This window comes from Tursiops truncatus, chromosome X, assembly GCF_011762595.2.
Source record: "Tursiops truncatus isolate mTurTru1 chromosome X, mTurTru1.mat.Y, whole genome shotgun sequence".
In the NCBI taxonomy this organism is placed as follows: Eukaryota; Metazoa; Chordata; class Mammalia; order Artiodactyla; family Delphinidae; genus Tursiops; species Tursiops truncatus.
This window is the reverse complement of record NC_047055.1, coordinates 116,638,959-116,661,512: the sequence shown is the minus strand read 5'-3', so window position 1 is coordinate 116,661,512 and position 22,554 is coordinate 116,638,959. Positions and strand designations below refer to the sequence as shown.

The following is a 22,554-nucleotide window of genomic DNA, read 5'->3' as shown; positions in this document are numbered from 1 at the left end:
CCCCTCACTACATAAAGGTTGAAGATTTGCCAAAAGCCACAGAATTGGACCTTAACATCTTCTATAGGTACCTAATCAAACTGTCCCTCCTGATAAGTGAACTCCCATGTCTTGAATCCCAGGAACATTACACATATTACAAACTGTGGTCCCCAGACCACAGCAACATCATCACCTGGGAGCCGGTTAGAAATGGAGACCCTCAGGCCTCACCCAGACCTGCTGAATCGGAGTCTGCATTTTAACAAGAGCCCCAAGTGATCCATGTGAATATTAAAATCGGAGAAGCGCTGGAATGGTCACTAATTCCATTTTCTAGCTATTTAAGGTGCTGGGAGGGGAGCTGTTGGTGAGTCTCTATTGGTTATAAATACATCAATCTCTTGAAAGGTATATTCTCAGCCTCACCTCGTGATTTAACTTAAAACTACCTTCCTGATGCAATAGAATCTTCAGTTCGTTTTTATGGTAGATCTAGACTTTTTACAATCCAATCATTCCTGTGTGAGCAGACATTAAGGCTTCAGATGTGCAAAACTACGTTTCTTATGACACCCAGAAAGAAATGGTCAAGAGCCCCCCGTGTGGACAATGACTCACACTGGTGTCTTTTCTTCAGAGCAGGTTAATTGCCTTTCCCAAATCCCAGCAAGTCCCTTTAGCATAGACCACAAACATAAATCTCAGCCCAGCTCCTGCCCAAGTTAACACGAAGTAATCAAAATAATAATAACAGCTACCGTTCGTGTGGTGCTTACAACACGTCTGATGCTGTTTTGACAACTTACAAGTGTAAAAAAAAAAAATCACTTAATCCTCACAGCAACCTTATTTTACACATGAGGACAACGAAGGACAGAGAGGTTCAATGGTCTGCCCTAAGCCACACAGCTAGTTCATGGTGGTGATTCTAATCCAGGCCAGCTGTCTCCAGAGTCCACACTGGTAACCACAGCACCACATGGCCTCTCAGAGCCCAAATTAATGCTGCCCAGGCTTCCAAGAGTCCCTTATTCAAATGCTCTCATAATAAAGACTGATCGGGCTTCCCTGGTGGTGCAGTGGTTAAGAATCCGCCTGCCAGTGCAGGAGACACGGGTTTGAGTCCTGGTCCGGGAAGATCCCGCATGCCGCGGAGCAACTGGGCCTGCGCGCCACGACTACTGAGCCTGGGCTCTAGAGCCTGTGAACCACAACTTCTGAGCCCGCGTGCCACAACTACTGAAGCCCGCCCACCTAGAGCCCGAGCTCCGCAACAAGAGAAGCCACCGCAATGAGAAGCCTGCGCACCGCAACGAAGAGTAGCCCCCGCTCACCACAACTAGAAAAAAGCCTGCGTGCAGCAGCGAAGACCCAATGCAGCAAAAAGTAAATATAATTTATTAATTAATTAATTTTAAAAAATAAAGACTGATCAGTTATTTAGGAGAATGTAATTCACTTCAGAGGTTTCAGTTGACAAAAAGAGAGAGGCTGGCAGCTACTAAGACATTATTTCACTAAGTTAAAACATTATTAACCTCTGGTTTCTAATTCTTAGTTGGGATTGCAAGAGCACGTGGTCTGCTGCTTGGAAGTGCTTTAAAATGTCCTCCTGCCTGTAACTGGTACCAGCTCTGACATTAAAACTGCACTGTATTTTCTATAAATGAGAAGCAGTTCTAAATGTTAAGGATTCATGATATTGCTGGCTTTGATTATGCATTAAATCAGTGGTCTAATTTCTCTTTTTAGCTGCAGATAACTCTTTTTGTAAGTGAAATCTTAAAGACAATACCAATACATGTGACTGGGTAAAGCCTTGGGCTTTGGTTGAAGTGGAGAGAAGGAAATCTCTTGACCTTTACCATCTGCCTCAGTATCCCAAGAAGACCCGTCCCTAGAGTCCTGAAAACACAGAATGAAAAACGCCAAGGGCAACACAGTGAGCCGCCTCTCCTCTGCACCAATTCAGCTCTCCTTAGACCCTCCCTGCCTGACTCTACACAAGGTGAGGTCCTCTGCCTTATACCTGAAAGACCTCACAGGACCTGTATTCTCCCCTGTGAAGCTGAAGAGAAGGAAACTAGACGCACAGTTGAAAAGCGCACTGCCCAATGCTTGGCGAAACACGAATGGGTCACAGAAACAATGAAGGGTGACGTTTCCAACTGCAAAGTAACGTGGAGGCCTGCCAGGGCGTAGATAGCAGTCAGCTATATATGCTTATTAGGGAGTGAATTTTGATATTTTTTTTCTTCAATCACTTCTGTTTGCACTGGAAGCAAAGCAAAATAACACATACTCCTAGGCACAGTACAGGAAAAGAACTGCGGGTTACGGTGCAGGAAATACAAAAACCAGTGAAGTCCTAACCAGTAATCGTGACCAACCTCTTAACCATGAATGTATCCCACTGCCTGGCCATCATCCCTGTGGGTGCATATAAACAAAATTTAAATTTACATAAATTAGTGTTTAAAATAGTTTTAAGTGCTCTTTGCACGAAGAGAATGGCAAAGTGGTTCCCAATATATTGATACCACTCAACAACAGGTAACAGACAACAGGTAGCACGTGTGGAACTGGAGGTGGGGGGGGCCCTCCCAGATCCCCCCTTCCCATCCCTTTTGATCATTTCCGCCTAAGAGACCACATTACCGAGCTCACCACCAGAAGCCTGGGCTCCAGGCAAGCAGTTCTGGTGCGCAATTAACACAGTACTGGCCATACCCTTTTCCTACCAAAATCTCTTCACAAAGTTTAGCCAAAATTGATCTCATTTGATTAAAAGGTGGGACCTGGAACCGAAATATTATAAAGTCTCAGTTAAGAAGAATGTACAGGGCGTGGCGTGTATGGATTAAATACATGTTCAAGTTAATTTTTTTAAAAACCTCTCTATGACGTCGTAGTGTGCTGTCCTTACTAAGTTGAGCATAAATAATTAAATCAATCTTCGGGGAGTGGAGTCAGTTCTGGTTTTTGTTTCTTAAACGAGGCACTCTAAAACTGCACGATAAACAAAAGGAAACAGGCTCAATCTGCACACATATTAAGATGAATCTTGAAAACTGCTTTTTTACCAAATTCTTTACATGGGCTTGCTCTCCTGTAATTTTCCTAACTCTAAAGGTTTGCACGTGGCAAAATAAATTCTGGGTTCCCTTAGGTTGCATTTATTCTGACACCTTTGAAGCAAGTCCATCCCCTGGGACTTGAACCGTGACAAACCCGGTGAGAGTTGTCGACCCAGAGCGGGCCAGCCTCGTGTCGCCGCATACCTCAGCTTTCACAAACACACCACAGCGCGGCTTACCTTGACTCCCAGGGCTTCTCCAGAAATGACAGCAACGGTCACGGCCTCCTTACTGGGTTTAGGGATTTCGCTGCTTTTCAGTTCCTGGTACCGAGGCTCCACCATCTTCTGTGGGCTCCTCAAGTTAACCCACAGCTGTAGGCCGTGGACTGGCTCCTCCGAGCAAGGCATCTCGGCGTGCACGATGCCCCGGCCCGCGGTCATCCACTGCAAACACCAGACCGGCAAGAAGGAAGTGCGACCCGGCCTCTAATGAGTCCACAGGTGGGACGATTACCACTTGGTAACTAAGTCAGGCACCTTACAAGTCTGCTTTCCGAGGAATAACAAAACGACAGAGACGACTGCTGCGGCCCTTTCCAGTTTTCCAAACATGTCCCATGCTTCCGCGTGTGCGATCAAATCATCAGCTCTGGAATTCACACAAATGGAAGAACCCCCTCTTTGGCATCCCTGAGTCTTAGATTGCGCCCCTAGATGGGGAGTTGCGGGCAGAGAGTAAACTGAGAAGTGCTCTCGGGAGACGCATCTTAACAAGTGAAGAAAGCAGGATTGGGCAGGGGGAGAAGCCAATCACCAATGCAGTTATTGTACAACGGAGGCCTTAGCCGAGCCAACAGGGAGCTCTGGAGTCGGATGAAACTTCAGAATTGTCCCAAATTGAGGCTTTCCTATCCCCACATCAGCAAACCCTTGACTGTGGGCCACCCTGCAGTAGCGAGCACAACCTTGGGAGAGGCGGTTCCCGGGACAGAGGGCAGCGCCCAGAGTGGGATGCAGCTGAGAGCCATCAACAGCCGGTATTCGCAGCAGCTGGAGGACACGAGGTGGGCCTACTGGTACCCGTGGAGGCCCACGGGACCCACCACACCATAGGCAGCTGACTTCAACACGGGGAACGGAGCCCTCACCACTTGGAGGAAGTTACTGCCTCCGCTCTTCTGCAGACTTTTCAAGCGTTCATTTATTTCTTTACTAAGAGCACATGAGGGGCCAGCCCCAGATGCCAACCTCGGGATCTGAGGATAAAGGGATAGAACACAATAGGTAGGTTTCTTGCCCGTCTCAGCTTGGGTTCTCCCATAGAAGATGCTGAGACAAGGGCTCGAGTGCAGGGAGTATATTTGCCAAGTGGTACAGAAAGCACAAGTAGGGAAGAGCAGGAAGGGTGAGCCAGGCAAGGGAGAAAGCCACAAAGGGGGGTTAACGAGCAGGTTACACCTGTGGGCATCTGGGGCTCAATCCTACTGGGAACCATGCCGAGGCACGTTAGAATTGATGCATGGAGGACGGAAGAATCCACTTCCGGGGTCACAAGCAGTCGAAGCTACGCTTTACACTCTGCTCCGGGGACAGGTTACTGTTGACTTTTGGGCACGACTCTTTGCCCTTTTGCTTTTCTGTCTCTCAATCTCCTGTTCACTGAAACACCACGATTCAAATATTTGCAGATGTCATCCCCCCAAATATGTAAATGATCCCAGAAACTACCTGTACAGAGTCCACACTTATAAAAACTGGCAAAGATGAACCAAGCACTTCCTGGGGATTTTAATGGTAACACGTCTCAGACAGGACTAGGATGGTGGCCGGGTTTGGGTCATGCTCTTTAAGTCACAACACCTACCCCTGCAGATGGACTGGAAGATAAATAGAAAATTGTCTCAAAGGCAGCAGAGAGATCTAGAAAGATGAGGCCGGAAACTGGCGCCGTGAATGTGGCAGCAACTGGGACATCATGAGTGACCGTGACCTGAACAGCTTCAGGAAAGGTTTGGGGGGGCAGTGCTGAGAGGCCAACCCTGATTTCAGTGACTGGAGGATGGGACGGAAGAGAAGGAAGCCGAGACAGTGACTTGTGAGTACTTTTTTCAGAAACATCAGGAAAAGCCCTACGTGGGAGCTAAAAACTGATTGTGAGGGCCCAGGGAAGCATGAGAGAGGAATACAAGGGACCTGTGCAGGTTTTCAGGCGGAGTGCAAGAAGCCATAGAAAAGGACAAGTCCAAGGTGTAACAGACAGAGCAGGGGACGCGGGAAGCTACCAGAAGTGGGTGGGACGGAGCAGCCTCACCCAAAGACTATGAAACCATCAGCCATTCCTCATCTCGGCCATACCTGCAGGTCTCCTGGGTTCAACTGACCAGTGTGTCCACAGAAGTCTTCATGGGCCATGCTGCCCCCTTCCAGGAGGTAAGATACCTTTGGGGAAAAAAAAAAAGAAAAAAAAACAGAAGAAAAAGTAGGTGTTGGAGGGCTGTGAAGAGTTGTTCACTTTTTCCACTGAAAATGTGTTGACCAAAGTGTCGGGAGCAACTAAGATGGTTGAGCGAGCTGAGGGGATGAACCTCAGTGACAGGGCCACGCTAGCCTGAGCAACATCTTCTTTGAGAGAATTTCAAGTGGGAGCCCCTTCCTCCGGGCAGATGCAGCCCTGAGCAAGCAGAGCTCCCAGCTGGGTGAGAGGGACCGCCACTCATACCCTCAGCCCGCCGGGACGAGGCCCTGCCACGGTGGGTCCCAGAGCCCAGGGTGAAAGAGAGGCAGCTCCTGTTGAAACAGCAGGAGCCTTGTTACCAAGGCCACGTTCACCCAGGTGTGTGGGACGACAGATCTCAGGCCTCCACACCTTCCTTCACAGGCTGATAGGAGAAATCCAAAGGACGTATGTCTTTCCAACACCAGGCACACACACTCCTGAAGTGCTCAATAAATGCTGGCGAGATGTATCAGATGAATTCATAGAAATTAAAGTCAACTTTTCCAGAGGCAAGCCCGTACTAAATCTAAAAGCATTGTCCGTCCGTGTTGACATTCTGTGTTGTCCGTCACAGTAGCCACTAGCCACAAGTGGCTACGTTTAAAATAATTAAACAAAATAATAAATTCAGCTGCACTAGTCACATTTCGCAGGTTCAACGGCCCCATGTGCCTAGTGGCCACCGCAGTGGACAGCGCAGATTATGACGCATTTCCATCTTTAAAGAAAGTTCTATTTGACGACACTGATCTTGGTAAATAAATCTGCGCAGCAGCAGCCATCTATGGGAGGCATTCTGTGCAGGGGGCAAAACCCTCCTGGGAGCGTCTGCAATCACAGTACCTCTTGGCAGAACGAAATTTCACCGATTCTAAACAGCACTAGAAAATCGAGCCCTTCTTATTTCATGATTTCACTAAACGGAAAAGTCAAGCAGCTCTACAATTCTCATTTTAAAAACGACTGTGATTATCCTAACTAACAAAAACGAAAAAGACACCCAACTACTTAGCGTTTTAAACTACCCCAGGGACATGGTAACATTTGAAATGTAAGGCTTAACACCGAAAGCTTAAGACGCCGTTCGTACGTTGGTGCTGGGGTCCTCTCTGTACCCCTCTATTTAGATTCGACTTTCCATTTTGCTCATTTTGTACACACTTATGAAATTCATCTGTAATGCCAACAAGAAATACCAATCAGCCACAACAGCTCTGAAAGGTGTCTGCAAAACCATGTTTACTGGCGAACCACGCGTGGCTCCCCGCCTCAGGCTTACGGGTGACAACTCCGATCGTTTGCATCACTGGATGAAGTTTTCACATTCTAGCTATCCAAATGCTTTCTTTAAAGCTTAATGTGTTTATCCGTTTTAACCTTGGAAACTGTACTTCAAAACTCTCTTTAACCATTATTAAACGAGCAAACCAGAAAATGCAGTCTGCAATTAAAATCCCAACATCTCTTGTAATTATGTAAGCCAGATCTAATTTTTGCTCAAAGACTCATTCCACCAAATATAGCAATTTAAGTCACTACTTAAAAAGAGTAAATAATACTTTTTAAGGAACAAATCACGAATCTCTAAAACCACAAAAAAGAAAGAGTAGAAATATTATATTTCAACAGGAAAGAAAATCAAAAAAAAATACACCCAAGAGGTAATAAGAGAAGAGAAAATATCTATGAAGGTTTCAGCATATATATCAGATACTACTGTTTTACACAAATAAGATTATTTCCTCCTCCATACAAAAACGCATTATATATGTCTAGACCAGATTGTTTTTGCAGTCTGTTTTTGCTGTATCCTAAGGCATAAAAAGTAGATCTAACTTTTTTTAATATGAAAATTCAAAAAGTTGTTTCATAACCTATAAGTGGCAATGGGTTTCTGATCATTCTCCTATACATTTGTGTATTTAGGAACTAGCCAAAAGATTATCAATTCATAGATGTAAAACTTACAACAGAATACTTTTTAAATAATAAAGATTTATGAATTCATTGAACAAATAGTCATTGAGGTCTTCCAATGGAAACGACACAGAAAATATCAATAATTGTTTTCATGAAGCTCATATTCTCATGCAGAAGAGAGTAACTGGGAATAAAATACGGAGTAAGGGTCCTGCTGGGTAAGTACACGGTCGTGTGAGGAGCACAGGAAGGATTTAGCTCACACTTGGGCGCCAGATAAAGCTTCTCGGAGGAAGTGAGTCCTAAGGAGGGAAGGGAGTAAGCCAGACAAAAAAAGATGGCAGTGAAGGTGGGCCAGGAGTGTGTTTCAGGCACGTGTGAAGACCAAGAAGTGAGGGAGATCATGACTCACGCAAGGAGCACGAATGGCAAGACATAAGCCTAGAGACAAGAAGGGGCCACAAAATAAAACCAAGATTGCACTAACACTAGATTCAGCCATGACCTTGGTGTCCTATATCAGTGTGACCCCTGCTCCATCAGCAGGGCAGGACCTTCCACACAGTGTTAGGGAAAACCTCCGCTGCCCTTGGTGATATCTCCCTCCCCATGGAGGGTACTCCATTAACATTAACACTCCTCAACTCTTGCTGTATCTCACCCACCCCTCCATAGTGGGAAGGAAACAGCTTGATCTGATTGGTGGACTTGAAAGAAGCAGCTGCGCTCGCATAGCTGAACCCCGCTTCTCCTCTTCCTCTTTGGGAATCAGCCTGCCACAGGTCAGGGTCCTCTTCCACTCTTTGCCTCTGTGAGAAGGGCCAGCCCCCATGGCAGTGGCCTGCAGGGCTCCAGCACAGCCAGTGAGGTCTGAATGGAGTCTGCCTCAGTTTCAGGTGCTGTATTCAGAAGCCCAGCTGCCTGCAGATATAAGCCACATTCGACAGTATCAGCTTTATTGGAAATAAAGGTCTATTTTTGTCCTCTATCTTTCTTACTCTTTCATCTCAACTGGTTCGGAATTCAGGCTAGGAAAGCAGGCCATCGTTTATTCTGCCTCTTCATATTCCCACCTCAGGGCAACTTAAGACCTGGTCCTGTCATGCTCTTGAAATCTTATACTACAGCCTTATAAAAAACCCACCTCTTCTGGAGCAAATTTTATTTTATTTTATTTTTATTTTATTTTATTGAGTGCCGGATCTTGAAACCAAGTATTTGTAGAGCACTTACTCCAGCGCAAGTCGAGCTGGCTGACACGAGGACTCTTCGTGTGTCATCCTACAGAACAATGTCACCGAGGTATACTGTGTACAGAATGGCCTTGGTAGCAACCTTTATCCCAGCAAGTGACAGGCAGATGGCTACAGACACTGGAGGGTCTAGACTGTGGTTAACTTTATGTGTCAACTTGGCTGGGCTAAGGGATGCCCAGATAGCTGGTAAAACATTTCTGGGTGTGTCTGTGAAGGTGTTTCTGGATGAGATTAGTATTTGCATCAGCAGACTGAGGAAAGAGGATCCAGCATCGCCAGTGTGGGTGGGGCACGATCCAATCTGTTGAGGGCTCGAATAGAACACAAAGGTGGAGGAAGGATGAGCCGTTGCTCTGTCTTCTTCAGCTGGGACGACAATCTTCTCCTGCCCTCAGACATCAAAACTCCCGATTCTCAGCCTTCCGATTCTGGGCCTTGGTCTGAATTATACCGCCACCTTTCCTGGTTCACCAGCTGGTAGACAGTAGACTGTGACATTTCCCCACCTTCCTTAATCACACGAGCCAATTCCTATAATAAATCTCCTCTCACATAATCTCTATATATCCAATTGGTTCTGTTTCTCTGGAAAACCCTGACTAGATTTTAAGTCTAAAACCCCCTCCTGGAAACTTGCTATCCTAATGGCAACAGTGCAACATTGGCTCGGGAACAAAGGAGATCCATTTGTAGGGGAAATTAACATATAATGACAGCAATTTCACATCGGTGGGGCAAGGATGCCTTTTCCAATAAACGGTATTGGAACAAGTGACTGACCAAATGAGACATGACTAAAAGAATGTTCACAACCTAAAAGTTGAGAGCTATATTGTATTCGGCGGGCATACTAAGGACCTCAAGCCCGCGAGGCAGCATCTCAAGTAAACCTGAGAAACTGCTCCGAGGAGGCCAGGGGGAGGCAGGATATATAGGGGTTTTGCAGCAAAGGGCAGGTAGTCTGTAGGTCGAAAGATTACTGTTAATTAAAGAAAACCAGATATCTCACGTTAAGGAATTTAGGGCTTTTCTACGAATGGGAAGATGCAGGAGTCTGGGCTCACTGAAACCATTCCTTTGATATGCACCTCAGCTATCTGGGGCCAGGATCCTGTGTTTTCACATCCTGAGTCTCCTCAGGGCTCACTGTGGGGAGTGGCTGCAGTCTGACCGCTGCTAGATGGCAGGTATTCTTTCATCCCTGAGTTCCCTCAGGGCTCTCCAGCTCACCAAGTCGGTGGCTGCAATCCCTGAGGATTGTGACATCCTTTGTTTACAGATATGGCAGGAAGTATTTTATTTCTCAGAGAAAAGAGAGTAAGCCCCCACTACATGCAGAAACGTGTTCCAAATGGATTAAGGATTTTAAAAATACACTTAGAAGATTTAAATCTAAGGAGACAACAAAAATCCAAAATGTCTGCACAAATCTATCTCAGCAATGTTTATTATGATGGCAAAAAGACAGGAACAATCTGGACGATGGGTTAATAGGGTACACTTAGCTAAATAATGGTACAGCCATACAAGAGGATATTATTATGCACCTGTTAAAAAGTGATACAGATCTCTATTCACTGATACAGAAAAATGAAATATTATTTAATCAAAAAAGCAGGCTACAGAGCAGTAATTGTATTTAAAGGGTCAAAGGCAACGATGCATTTAAATGGGTTCATTCAAATAAAACTGTAGCCCGTCATGCTGTCTACGCGTGTCAGTGCCTGGATGGACACGTGTCAAAATGTGAACAAAGGTCATCTCCAAAGGGTGGAAATGCAAGTACGTTTTATTATCTGCTTTCTCTTCTGCTGGTCTACGTTTTCTGCAATGAGTAGTTTACTTTTTTACAATGGAAACTTTTTTTATTTGGGGAAAATAAAAAGATGTTGCCACTAATCAGTGAATGAAAGTAAGTGATATGCTTTATCGTGCACAGATGCTGGCGAATATTGGTTCCCTGTGTGCGTAAACTGGGGCTGGAAGGAAGGCAATAAGACATAAGGCAAAACACTAAGCATCAGAATAACTCCCTATTACCTGTGAGGACCACATAGGTACCTCTGCCTTTAATATGCTGCTAGATGGGAAAGAGCTGGAATTCTTATAGAGGGCACTCATGCCAAAATAAGAATTAAGCACTTAGGACTCCATACCGAGCTTAAGAATTTCAGAGGACAAATAAAAAGCTTCCAAACTTCATACAACCAGCCAAACTACACTGAGCAGTGTCTAGAATTGCTTTCCTTTTCCTGTTATTCATGTACTTTTAATTAAAATAACTGCATAATAAAGGCAAATTTCTTTCTGTTTGGGCTGAAGCTCCCCTTTGGCTTCTCAAAGGAGTCTCTTTCAAATCATGTTCTTTCCCTCCCCCAAGATCTTTCAATTATCCAAGCCTAGGGACTTTCAAGTTGTTAATCATCTAAAACTATGTCAGGCAACTTGCAAAAGTAAACTGTCGGGAACATGAGTCACTTAAAGATGAAAATTTACATGGATATCAAAAGAGGGTTTTGGTTTTTTTTTTGCAAATTTTATTTTAGGGAGCAGTTCCAACACTGTTTCTAAAAGACTGACGAGACCATTACTGCTGCCTTTTTCCCCTACCTTTGCCGTGTGGATGTGCTCTTTTCTCTGGCAGTACACAAGTAAACAGCATCTCCCCTATCCTAAATAAAATCTGAATTAGAGAAGTCTGGCCAACGACGCTTTACTGAGTCTGTAATGCCAACCTTTTACTACTTAAAGCAAAAAACATGCTTTTAGCCTTTGGGGAAAGAAAAATCAGAAACCCAGGAAATTTTATTTACTATCTTTTATTTATTTATTTATTTTTGCTAAGTGCTGTAAATGTTACACTGAGACCTTAAGGATAAATTAAGGGCTGCAGAGGATTAAAAAACAAACAAACCTCAGGCAGTACTTTGAGAACTGACATGATCCAGATGATTTTTTAGGCCATTACATAATCGCAAACACCTGGAGAATTGCCGTGGGTGGTTGAGGGGATTGGGAGTGTTATGTTTAAACTGGAGACTTGCATGTGTCTAATTAAGTAAGAAATCTGTAATTTGAAACAGGTGTTTTCTTAAAGGACTTGCCGTGCTTCCTGGTCCTGCTGCATCCTTTCCTGGTCCTAAACTTTCCACGGGTCTTTACGAAATATTTGTGCTTCCTTGTCAGTTCTTATTTGTTTCTGTGTTTGTTTGTATTTGGAAAGAGAAAGACACAAACCCGCAACAGTAATGAAAGTAAAGCATTACCTGCAATATGAAGTTTAGAGAAGGTGTACCTCAAGGAGCTATAAATGAATCCTGAAGAACTACAGCACTGAACAGAGTTTGTTGTTTCTGGTTGGTATTTAGGAAGAAGAGTGTCATGCCCTCATTCCCTGTTACAGATGCAAAACACACTCTTTAAAAGAAAAAGGTTATATTATAGATTAAACTCTATTTTCTTTTAATTTCCATTTGCCCTAAAATGGTGCCCTTTTCTCTATTGGTAGCTGAGTAGGAAAAAGAGAAAAACAAAACAAAAACACGGGTTGAGGTCATGGCTGATGAGAGAGGCCGGCAGGGAACATCTTGCGTAATCGAAGCGGCTAACTGGTCTTCAAGGACAGAAACAGCATGTTTGAATCCATACAATCCAGGACCCGACTTATTTTACAAGAATGTCTTAATTTCTTGAGTAATCACTGAGAAACCTAGAAATTCACACCCCGCCCCCAAGTTGGCTCATCCAATCACGACCCCACAAAAACACCTTCACAAGTGCCAGAAGGTCGTTTGCACAAAAGAGGAAAAGAGAAGCAACACGGTTTAGGTATTCAGCCAAGGGGCAAACCCAAACCTTTTAACGCTCTGCCACAACCCCCGGAGACGCCCCCTGCTGGTGAAGCCCTGCCTCGGGAGCCACTCGGGCACTGGAGCCTGGGTGGGAACCTGGGCTTTGCCACTTACTTGCCAGGTGTGAGATGTGGGGTGAAGGCCTTAACTTCTCGGAGGCTCAGTTTCTTCACTTACAACAGGGACCTAGGCAATGAGCTCACCGAGCATGGTGAGGGATAACCCAGGTGACGTGTGCAAAGCACATAACAAGTGTTCAGTAAGTTCTAGAATCAGCACGTTTGCCACATTCCTCGAGCAGAGATCCTGTTCATGGGTCCTCCCTCTGGTCCTCACTGGAGCTTCCTGGAATGATTTCCCCCAATATTCTCATGGTTTGCGTCCTTACTTCGTTCAGGCCTCTGCTCAAATATCACTGCCTAGAGACTTCCCTTGCACTCCAGTGGTTAAGACTTAGCCTTCCAATGCAGGGGGTGTGGATTCGATCCCTGGTCGGGGAGCTAAGATCCCACATGCCTCACGGCCAGAAAACCAAAACAGAAAACAGAAGCAATACTGTAACAAATTCAATAAAGACTTTAAAAATGATCCACATCAAAAAAAAAAAAAAAATGTCACTGCCTAAGAGAGGCCACCCCCAACCAGGTCATCTAACTGGTCAATCTATTCTCAATCCTCCGACTCTGTTTCTTCTTCCTAGCTTTTTCATGAAGGGCACTATATTATGTAATTATTTGGTTATTCATTTATTGTCTGTCTTCCCTAAGAAAATGCAACCTCCCTGAAGGCTAGAACATATAGCTGACACTGAAGATGGATGGATGGATGGATGGATGGATGGATGGATGGAAGGAAGGAAGGAAGGAAGGAAGGAAGGAAGGAAGGAAGGAAGGAAGGAAGGAAGGGCAGCATCTTGTATTTGCGTAGCATTTCAGCACTTAAAAAGCATATGATCCTGGGAATATATTATCACCTACACGATACTGATGAAAACATTGTGGCTTAGTGTGATTAAGTTTACACCATTAATAGTAGCAGAGAAAGGACTTAACATTTTCTGTCTCTGAGAATAAAACTATTTTCACTCTCCCACAATGTCCCACGGATGCTGGCGCCATCTTGGCAGTAACACAGGTGTTGTGAGCACAGCACCTGCCTTGGAGGAGACGGCTGATGGGAGCTGCAAGGGGAGCCAGCGCTGCCAACTGCGAGGGCTTCAGGCAACCTGGCACCTCTGGCAAAGAAAGGGTCCTTGCTATTGTATACAAAGCTGAAAACAGGCCTCGGGATTCCCAGGTGAAGTGGAGAAGAGGTTGATGGAGGGCCAGGCAGCCCCGTGATCCCGCGATGAGGTGATCACGGGATCCTTCTTTGGTGTGGACGTTGACAAGTTCTACCCAACAACGTCTAACTACAGAGCAATGAACAAATGACTTGAAAGCAACTCTCCTTTTCTATTTTTCTGTTGCTCCCCTCACAAAAGTCTCCCAAATTTACTAATTTTCCTTTCACCCTGAATAAAATTTCAGACATGCACATCGAGGTTCTATGATGATCACATTCCCAAATCTACTCAGGCTGAATTGCAAACTTCCTGAGAATCTTCCAGCTGCTTCTAGAACCCCAGATTCAGACATGCCCTTCCTCTTCAAACTCCACTCAGGAGTCAACCCTTTGGGGGAATCTCTTCAGACAAACTACCCCTGGCTCCCCATGTCGTCAGGCCAGCCTCTTAACTGATACCACCTACATCTTGTAAAACTGTGGTCAAGGCGTTCACGTCCATTGTTTCATTTCCCATGTTATACTGAAGGGGCTTCTAGGGAATGGTGTGCCAGCTTCTACAATTACCCCAATTTCCCACATACAAAAGCACTATGTCGGGCTTCCCTGGTGGCGCAGTGGTTGAGAATCTGCCTGCTAACGCAGGGGACACGGGTTTGAGCCCTGGTCTGGGAGGATCCCGCATGCCGCGGAGCAACTAGGCCCGTGCGCCACAACTACTGAGCCTGCGCATCTGGAGCCTGTGCTCCGCAACAATAGAGGCCGCGATAGTGAGAGGCCCGCGCACCGCGATGAAGAGTGGCCCCCGCTTGCCACAACTAGAGAAAGCCCTCGCACAGAAACGAGGACCCAACACAGCAAAAATTAATTAATTAATTAAAAAAAAAAAAAGCACTATGTCTGTACCCAGCGGGAAAGTGGGTACTTCGAAGCACTGTTGCTTAAGAGTGCCCTCTGCTGCTCCTTATGATGTGTGCTCACTGTTTTTCTAAAATCAGTTCTCGCCAAACCAGGGAGCTGTCTGGCTAAAAGATTCACCAACGACTAAGTATGTCTTCCAGCCCAAGCGCGTTGTCTCTGCTCAAAGAACACGTGTCCATGGGGCAGGCTGCCCTCTATTCATCAAGGGAGGGGATGTGCTGTGGTGTAGAAGTGAGTTTTCCTCTAGTTAAAAGCTGTCAAGGTCAACACCCAAGAAAGAAAGGCCTGAAACGCTCCTCCGCACACATGGTCCTAGGCAGGCTTGGGGCTCACAGGGCTCTTACAGAGACAGAGTTAAGGGAATCATGTCGATTTCCCTCGTTTTAATATTTTGTTAAAATTTCATTATAATAATATTTAATTTAATTAAGCAGGTGACACCTTTTGGTGGGTGATTTCTTATTATTCCTGATTCAATTCATTGTAAGGATCTAATTTCTGAATGTTTCAGTGAATGTGTTCATTGCACTTGATGTTATCGGGCCACAGTTCTCGGGATTTTGGACTTCAAGAAGCAATAAAACACTTTATAATAAGGGGGTGTGATACAGGGATGCCAATTTTTGTCTTTCTTTTGTCTTTTTTTTTTTTTTTTTTTTGGCAGTACGCAGGCCTCTCACTGCTGTGGCCTCTCCCATTGAGGAGCACAGGCTCCGGACGCGCAGGCTCAGCGGCCATGGCTCACGGGCCCAGCCGCTCCGCGGCATATGGGATCTTCCCGGACCGGAGCACGAACCCATGTCCCCTGCATCAGCAGGTGGACTCTCAACCACTGCGCCACCAGGGAAGCCCTTTCTTTTGTCTTTTTAAATAATCCTTTAATTTTGGAATATTTTTTAATCTCATTTTCTTTTTATTTCATTTCAGCCTGCACAAGAGAAAATGTCATCACAAACTCATAAACAGGAAGTTAGAAAGCACCCAAGGGGAACACAATGATTATCCCTTCCCTACCTTCAGGGAGCTACTGGTAATTCCAGCAGGGAGGACACTACGAAAACATGTAGCTAAGAGAAGCGAATGCTGCAGAGAAGTACAATTAGTCCCACTGGACACAGAAGAAAGATCAATCCTGATGAGGATGAATCTAGAGGAATGGGGGAGTAACTCATGGAGAAGGCAGCCCCCTCAGCTGGTCCCTAAAGGACTGAAATATTGGGGAAAAGCTGGGGTGGGTGGGGCAAAACGGTACAGAGAAGGAGGAAAAGAATCTTTAGGTTGTAATAAAAGGTCATAAGCAACTAAAGCACCATTTTGTTAATTATCATGTTATTCCTCATCATGAATGGTCTCCTTGTGGCTACAAGAAGTTCAATGATTGGTCCTTAAATATCCCAGCAGTCAACCAACCCAATCCATTTCCTCATTATACTGGAAGTTCAGAGAAGTGAGAGCATTACTTTGAACTTATGGGCAGGAAAATCCAGGTCCCTGAACCATGAGAGCAGTGGGTCCCACACTAAGTTACAGAAGAAGTATGAGGTGCTCACAGTTTGAGCATCTGTGCCACCTGCGCAACCTCACTTCAAATGCTATGAACGTGTCTACGTATTGAAACACCATCAGATGTACAGAATGGGAACTTTGTTCCAGGAGTGGGAGCATGGAAGAGTGGACCGGTGTGGGCCTGGGATCAGAGGGGCCCACCTGCCGTGTACAGGCCGTGAGCTTGACAAGTCACCACTTCTCTGGCCTCTGTTTCCTCATCTGTAAAATGGGGGGTGGGCATGTGTGCGAACAATTCCTGCCTTTCAGGGTTGCTGTGAGGTTTAGAGCTAAAGCAGACACAGCACGTGAAGCGTCTCATACAACAGGGAGCTAATATTACTGCGCAGCAAATTTCCTTTGCATTTACTCCTGCATGTTCAGGCATTTCACTTGAAAAGAGTGTACTGACGGGTAACTCTGAAGAAGCTTTGCTAATGGTGCTCAACATTTGGAAGAAGCTTTTTGTCACGTAATCATCTATGTTAATTTATTTTAGACTTATCTTTGGTCTCACTTAAGAAGCATTATTTTATATTTGGTAACATAAAAGAATGTTTAACGACTAGTATATAGTCTCTATTACATCCCGCTTCAATTTGTCTACTTAAGAACTCTAGGAATGTAGTCTCTCAGACACGAATGGTTTCTGTTTGTAACTGGAATCGGGTGGGGGAGTGGGGCAGATGGGGAAATTGGTTGGGAAAATATTTTGACTACTTTCAAAGAATATTTCCATTAAACTGCTTCTTTCCCTCATATGACCTATGCTGGGAGCCGTCCTGAGCACTGCAGGGTATTCAGCGGCATTCCTGGCCTCTACCCACTAGATAGCAGTAGCACCCTCCAGTTGGTATAACCAGCATGGTCTCCAGACATTGCCACAAGACCCCGTGCGGACAAAATCACCCCCAGTTGAGAACCACTGACACAGTCTAAAAGCCAGGCTTTTAGACTAAAGATCTTCCCTGAAACCCTCCCAGACTTGTTAGAAGTGCTAGCTTCTCCCTCAGAATGCAAAACTACATCAGTTGGACCTCTCTGGTTCCTCCTTAATCATTTTCTAACTTTCCTACAAACTGGAAGTCCTCTGCCCCCACTTGTAAACTCATGCACACGCATCCGTGTATACACACACACGCAATTATAGTTTCCTTTCGGACAGGGAACACGTTGAGGAGGAGAAAGTTATGCTTTTTAATTTGAGGCCCTTTTAAATTTCATGGGCACCCCAATGGTGCATAAATGTTTCCTAGAGGAAGCTGCCCCTAGATCACACCCCACCCACCTTCCACTCTGGCGTATGTTATTAACTTAGCTGGTTGACTGGAACAGAACACAAACGAGCTCGATTTCATGTGGAGAAGGCCGCCCCAAGGTGAAGGCCTCAGCAAGAGTTCCTGGAGAGCAAGTGAGCGCCAGGACCTTCATCGACCATGACAGAGAACACGGTTTATCTTCAAATGTGGCGTGTGAAGAGGGAATTTTGAAAATATATTTTAAACAACCAATATACATGCTCCAAATTCTAATGGTACAAAGAGAAAAAGAGGGTTAGAGTGAAAATTAACTCTTTCCCACTCTCCCTCATCACCCAGTAACCTTCCCTGGAAGGTACATTATCAGCTTCTTGGGTGTCCTTTGAAGAGAGAATCTAGGCACTCCCAAGAATCAAAGTATGAGTGGAAACAACCCGAATGTCCATCATGAGATGACTGGATAAACAAAATGTCACACAGCCATACAATGGACTATTAGCCATAAAGGAATACGGTTCTGACACATGCTACAACATGGATGAAGCTTGAAAACATTATGCTAAGTGAAAGAAGCCAGTCACAAAAGACCACATACTGTAAGATTCCTTTTATATGAAGTGTCCGGAACAGGCAAATCCATAGAAACACAAAGTTTCAGATGTTGTCAGAGGTTGGGGGACATGGTGATGCGATTGACTGCTAATGGGTGACGGCTTTCTTTTGAGGGGTGATGAAAATGTCTAGAATCAGTGGTGAGACTTGCACAATCTTATGAATATACTAAAAACCACTAAATTTTCAAAAAAGCTTTGTGAATATATATTTTTATCTGCCGTTATATGTCTTCTCTCTAAGCACCATCTTCTTTCGGTATTGTTACATGAATTCTGTAATTCTGTTTTCTTTGCATCAACGTAATCTGTGGAAGTCATCATTCATTCAGAGAGTCCCCCTTCCCCACAATAAATAATAAACCATTTTGGGGAAAGAATAAAGGTACAGTCTTTGCTCTTTATACAAATCCCACATTATGCCGTAACAATTTTGTACCTTGCCTCTGTCACTTTCCAACTATCATGGACATGATTCTTTATCAGGCCCTATCAAGCTGTGACATTCTTCTACCAGCTGCGTAGTATGTCATCATATGCACACATGTATGTAAACCACTAGTTCTCAACTGGCGGCAATGTGGTGGCCTCCCTGCCCAAAGTGCACAACTGGCAATAATACCTGGAGACATTTTTTCTTGTCGCCACTGGAGGTAAGGGGGGTGCTATCGGTATCCGGTGAGAAGGGGACGGCATGCAGCGGAACAACCTACAATGCACAGACCCCCACAGCAAAGAATGATCCAACCAAAATGTCAATAGCGCCAAGGGTGAGAAACCTTGATTTAAACAGACCACGATTCATGAAAATTTAAATTATTTATAATATCTGCTTTTATACATAATGTTGCATAATATTCCACCTTCCAGACATACAAAAATTTCCTTACGTATAATCTCCACATATATAATCATTTCCCTTTTATTTTGGATACTTACTCTGTGCCTTTTTTTCTTTTTTTGACTTTTTAATATTGCACTGGAAGAAACATTTGTGTAACAAGCCTCTGTTCTTATGTTGGTTTTGTTTTTGTTTTTTTCAGGAAATTATTAGACTCCTAGAAGTAGGATAATTGGATTAAAGGAGAAGAACTTTCTGCCCTGGAATTATAAGGGGTCTTATTGCTACTATGAATGGGACTGCCCCCCCCATTATATCTGGCTATTGCCTTTGGGCAGGAAAGTGGGTGATTTTTGCATAGTTATTTTCTATCCATTTCTATCCATTCTATTAAAAAATTAATATTTTCTATTAATAAGAGGTTTTGGTTGATGTTCTTAGCATGGTGGTGCCGAGGGGTGTCCTGGGGGTGAGGGTGGCTTTAGCTTCCTATCATCTGTTAGTGTCACCCCCAATTCACGCCAAATAAACGTATACGCTAAAATCCATACGCTGCACTGTAACGGTAACTTCAGAACACGTCCTGTGCCCTCCAACGTGCTCCAATCACATCACCACCCAAAGCTGGATGCAGCCACCGTGGGGTTTCATTTTATTAGCATATTACCTACAAATAAATAATTTGTCCTCCTCCTTTCCAATAGCTCTCTTATTAATAGCGTCAAAGCTTCCAGAACCATATTCAATCATGGTGGTGCTGGTAGACATTCTCATCTTTTTTCTCACAGTGACAGGAACGTGTCAATATCTCCATGTTAGAGATGAAAGAGGATGTTCCTTGAACAACAGTCTGATGCTCAGAAAATATCCTTCTTTCCTACCTTTCCTAGAGTATTTTTTTTTCTTTCCAGAATGGATTTTTTTAAACGTTATGTTTTTATAATTAAATTTATTTACTTATTTATTTTTGGCTGTGTTGGGTCTTCTTTGCTTTGCACAGGCTTTCTGTACTTGCAGCGAGCAGGGGCTACTCTTCGTTGCGGTGCATGGGCTTCTCATTGCGGTGGTTTCTCTTGTTGTGGACCACGGGCTCTAAGTGCACAGGCTTCAGTAGTTGTGGCTCGCAGGCTCAGTAGTTGTGGCGCACAGGCTGTAGAGCGCAGGCTCAGTAGTTGTGATGCACAGGCTTAGTCACTCCACGGCATGTGGGATCTTCCTGGACCAGGGCTCAAACCCGTGTCCCCTGCATTGGCAGGCGGATTCTTAACCACTGCACCAGCGAAGTCCCTCCAGAATGGATTTTGAATTCAATCAAGCTTTTTTTTTCCCCCAGCTTTGATTCAACGATGGTATGGCCTGAGTTTGAAAGTGCAACGCAAACTAGAAAAAACAGGCCGCGTGGGAGATGGGAGGTTTGGGTCCAGTTTTAAGTTTTAGGTGTGAATCAACAGAACCCTACCCTTCCTCTAGAGGTATTGTTCAGAGGTTGCATGCAAACGCTGCTGGCTGCCAACCAGTAAATGCCAGTCTGGCTTTTCTGATGGGCACACCCTTGGAAACAGAGCGGGTTTGTTCTCCTGAACAAAATCAAAGAATCTGCTGAGGCTTGTGGTGAAAAACTTGATAAAACATTTCTAAGCCCAACTAAGGACAGAATGGAGACCATCCTAAAACATTCCTGCGAAGCAGGCAGGACGGTTCCTCCTAACGTTCTTCAACTGAAGCAGAAATGGTCAACCACGTTGGTTTCCCCAGGACAGAGGGGTTCCTAGGAAAAGGGGCCTTTCAGTGCTAAAACCTGGAAAGTCCTGAGGCTATAATTTAAAGGATGATTTTGAAAGGTACAAAATGGTAGGTGAAGGGTTCATCAACAGTGTGTGAACTTGAAGCACTTCTCTTTCAGGCAAAATTAAACTTGGGCAGGGCGTGGATTAAAAAGGAAGAGTGTTGCGCATTTTTTCAGATGGTTCTTTGTTCTGAGCATATAGAGTTGCCCTAAACAAATCAAGATATCAGGTCTGACCAGAAATAGGTAACTGCAAAATCATTCCACCCTTTACCACTTGGCCTTTCAAAACAATGCTCCCCGGAGTCCAAACTACAGGCAGGAAATACTGCGTGCGTTTTCCCCTTTGTCTTGGTACCACCAGCTGTGCCTCCTCCAGGGCCTTCCTTCTTCCTCAACTTTTATGCAAGTTTTTAACAGAATATATTTCGCTATCTAAACCAAAGAGTTAAGTTTTAGAAAATGATTAGCCATTAACTCAGTAAAATCAGGTTCTTGTTCCTAGCTCATAGAGTTATAATATTTCTTGGATAAAGAAGATGTGGTACATATATACAACGGAATACTACTCAGCCATAAAGAAGAATGAAATAATGTCGTTTGCAGTAACATGGATAGACCTAGAGATTATCATACTAAGTGAAGTAAGTCAGGAAGAGAAAGACAAATACCATATGATATCACTTATATGTGGAATCTAAAATATGACACAAATGAACTTATCTATGAAACAGAAACAGACTCACAGATATAGAAAACAGACTTGTGGTTGCCAAGGTGGGGGTGGGGGAGGGACGGATTGGGAGTTTGGGATTAGCAGATGCAAACTACTATATATAGGATGGATAAACAACAAGCACCTACTGTATAGCACAGGAAACTATATTCAATATCCTGTGATAAACCACAATGGAAGAGAAAATGAAAAAGTATATATATATATATATATTTATAGACACACACACACACATATATATATATAACTGAATCACTTTGCTGTACAGCAGAAATTAACACAACATTGTAAATCAACTATACTTCAATTAAAAAATAATATTTCTGGTTTGGAGGGTCATCTAGATAAGTGACTCCTAGGTTGAGTTGGCACCTGAAGTTCCAGGTGATACCACTGCTGGTTCACGGATCACACTTGGGGTAATAAGAATTTTGCAGGATAATATTCTCCACATTTCTTTGATCATGTATCACTATTAGTTTAAAAAATTATGAGCAGGGACTAAACAACATATATTTAGTTCTATTTTATATTCATGTGTTAGTCCAGCATAATTTCAGTTTTCTTTAAAAATATAAACATGAGTTCTAATATTTTATTTCAGCACAGCACTGACTCATCTCGCACAAAGCCTATTTTGAGGGCCATTTATCTTGATAACATACCCATTATGTTAACATGCAGTGCATGCTTGTATTTCTCCAGGCATAAAAAAATCACTAATCCAGGGGACCTATTCCATCTTTGCATAAGGAATTGTTAAAAAGGGCTTCCTTCTATTGGGTTGTATCTATGCTTTGTAACTAAAGGTCTACCTTTGGGGGCGTGCAAAACAAGCCAAATCCTTGTTAACACTATTTCAACTCCTATCATCGAAAAGGGCCTGATTTCCTTAATATGCAAAGAGCATTTATAAAGCAATAAGAATAATACCACCAACCCAACAGAACAAAATAGGCCAAGAATATAAACATGTATGGTAAAAA

At 44.1% G+C, this 22,554-nt stretch overlaps 1 protein-coding gene across 1 annotated transcript in view; it reads right to left on the bottom strand.

Moving 5' to 3' along the window:
- Nucleotides 1-22,554, bottom strand: part of PIR (pirin) — a 101,581-nt gene that overhangs the window by 56,276 nt on the left and 22,751 nt on the right. The window contains 2 exon segments of the mRNA XM_033849542.2: nt 3,299-3,505; nt 5,417-5,500. Coding sequence (XP_033705433.1) covers nt 3,299-3,505; nt 5,417-5,500 — 291 coding nt within the window.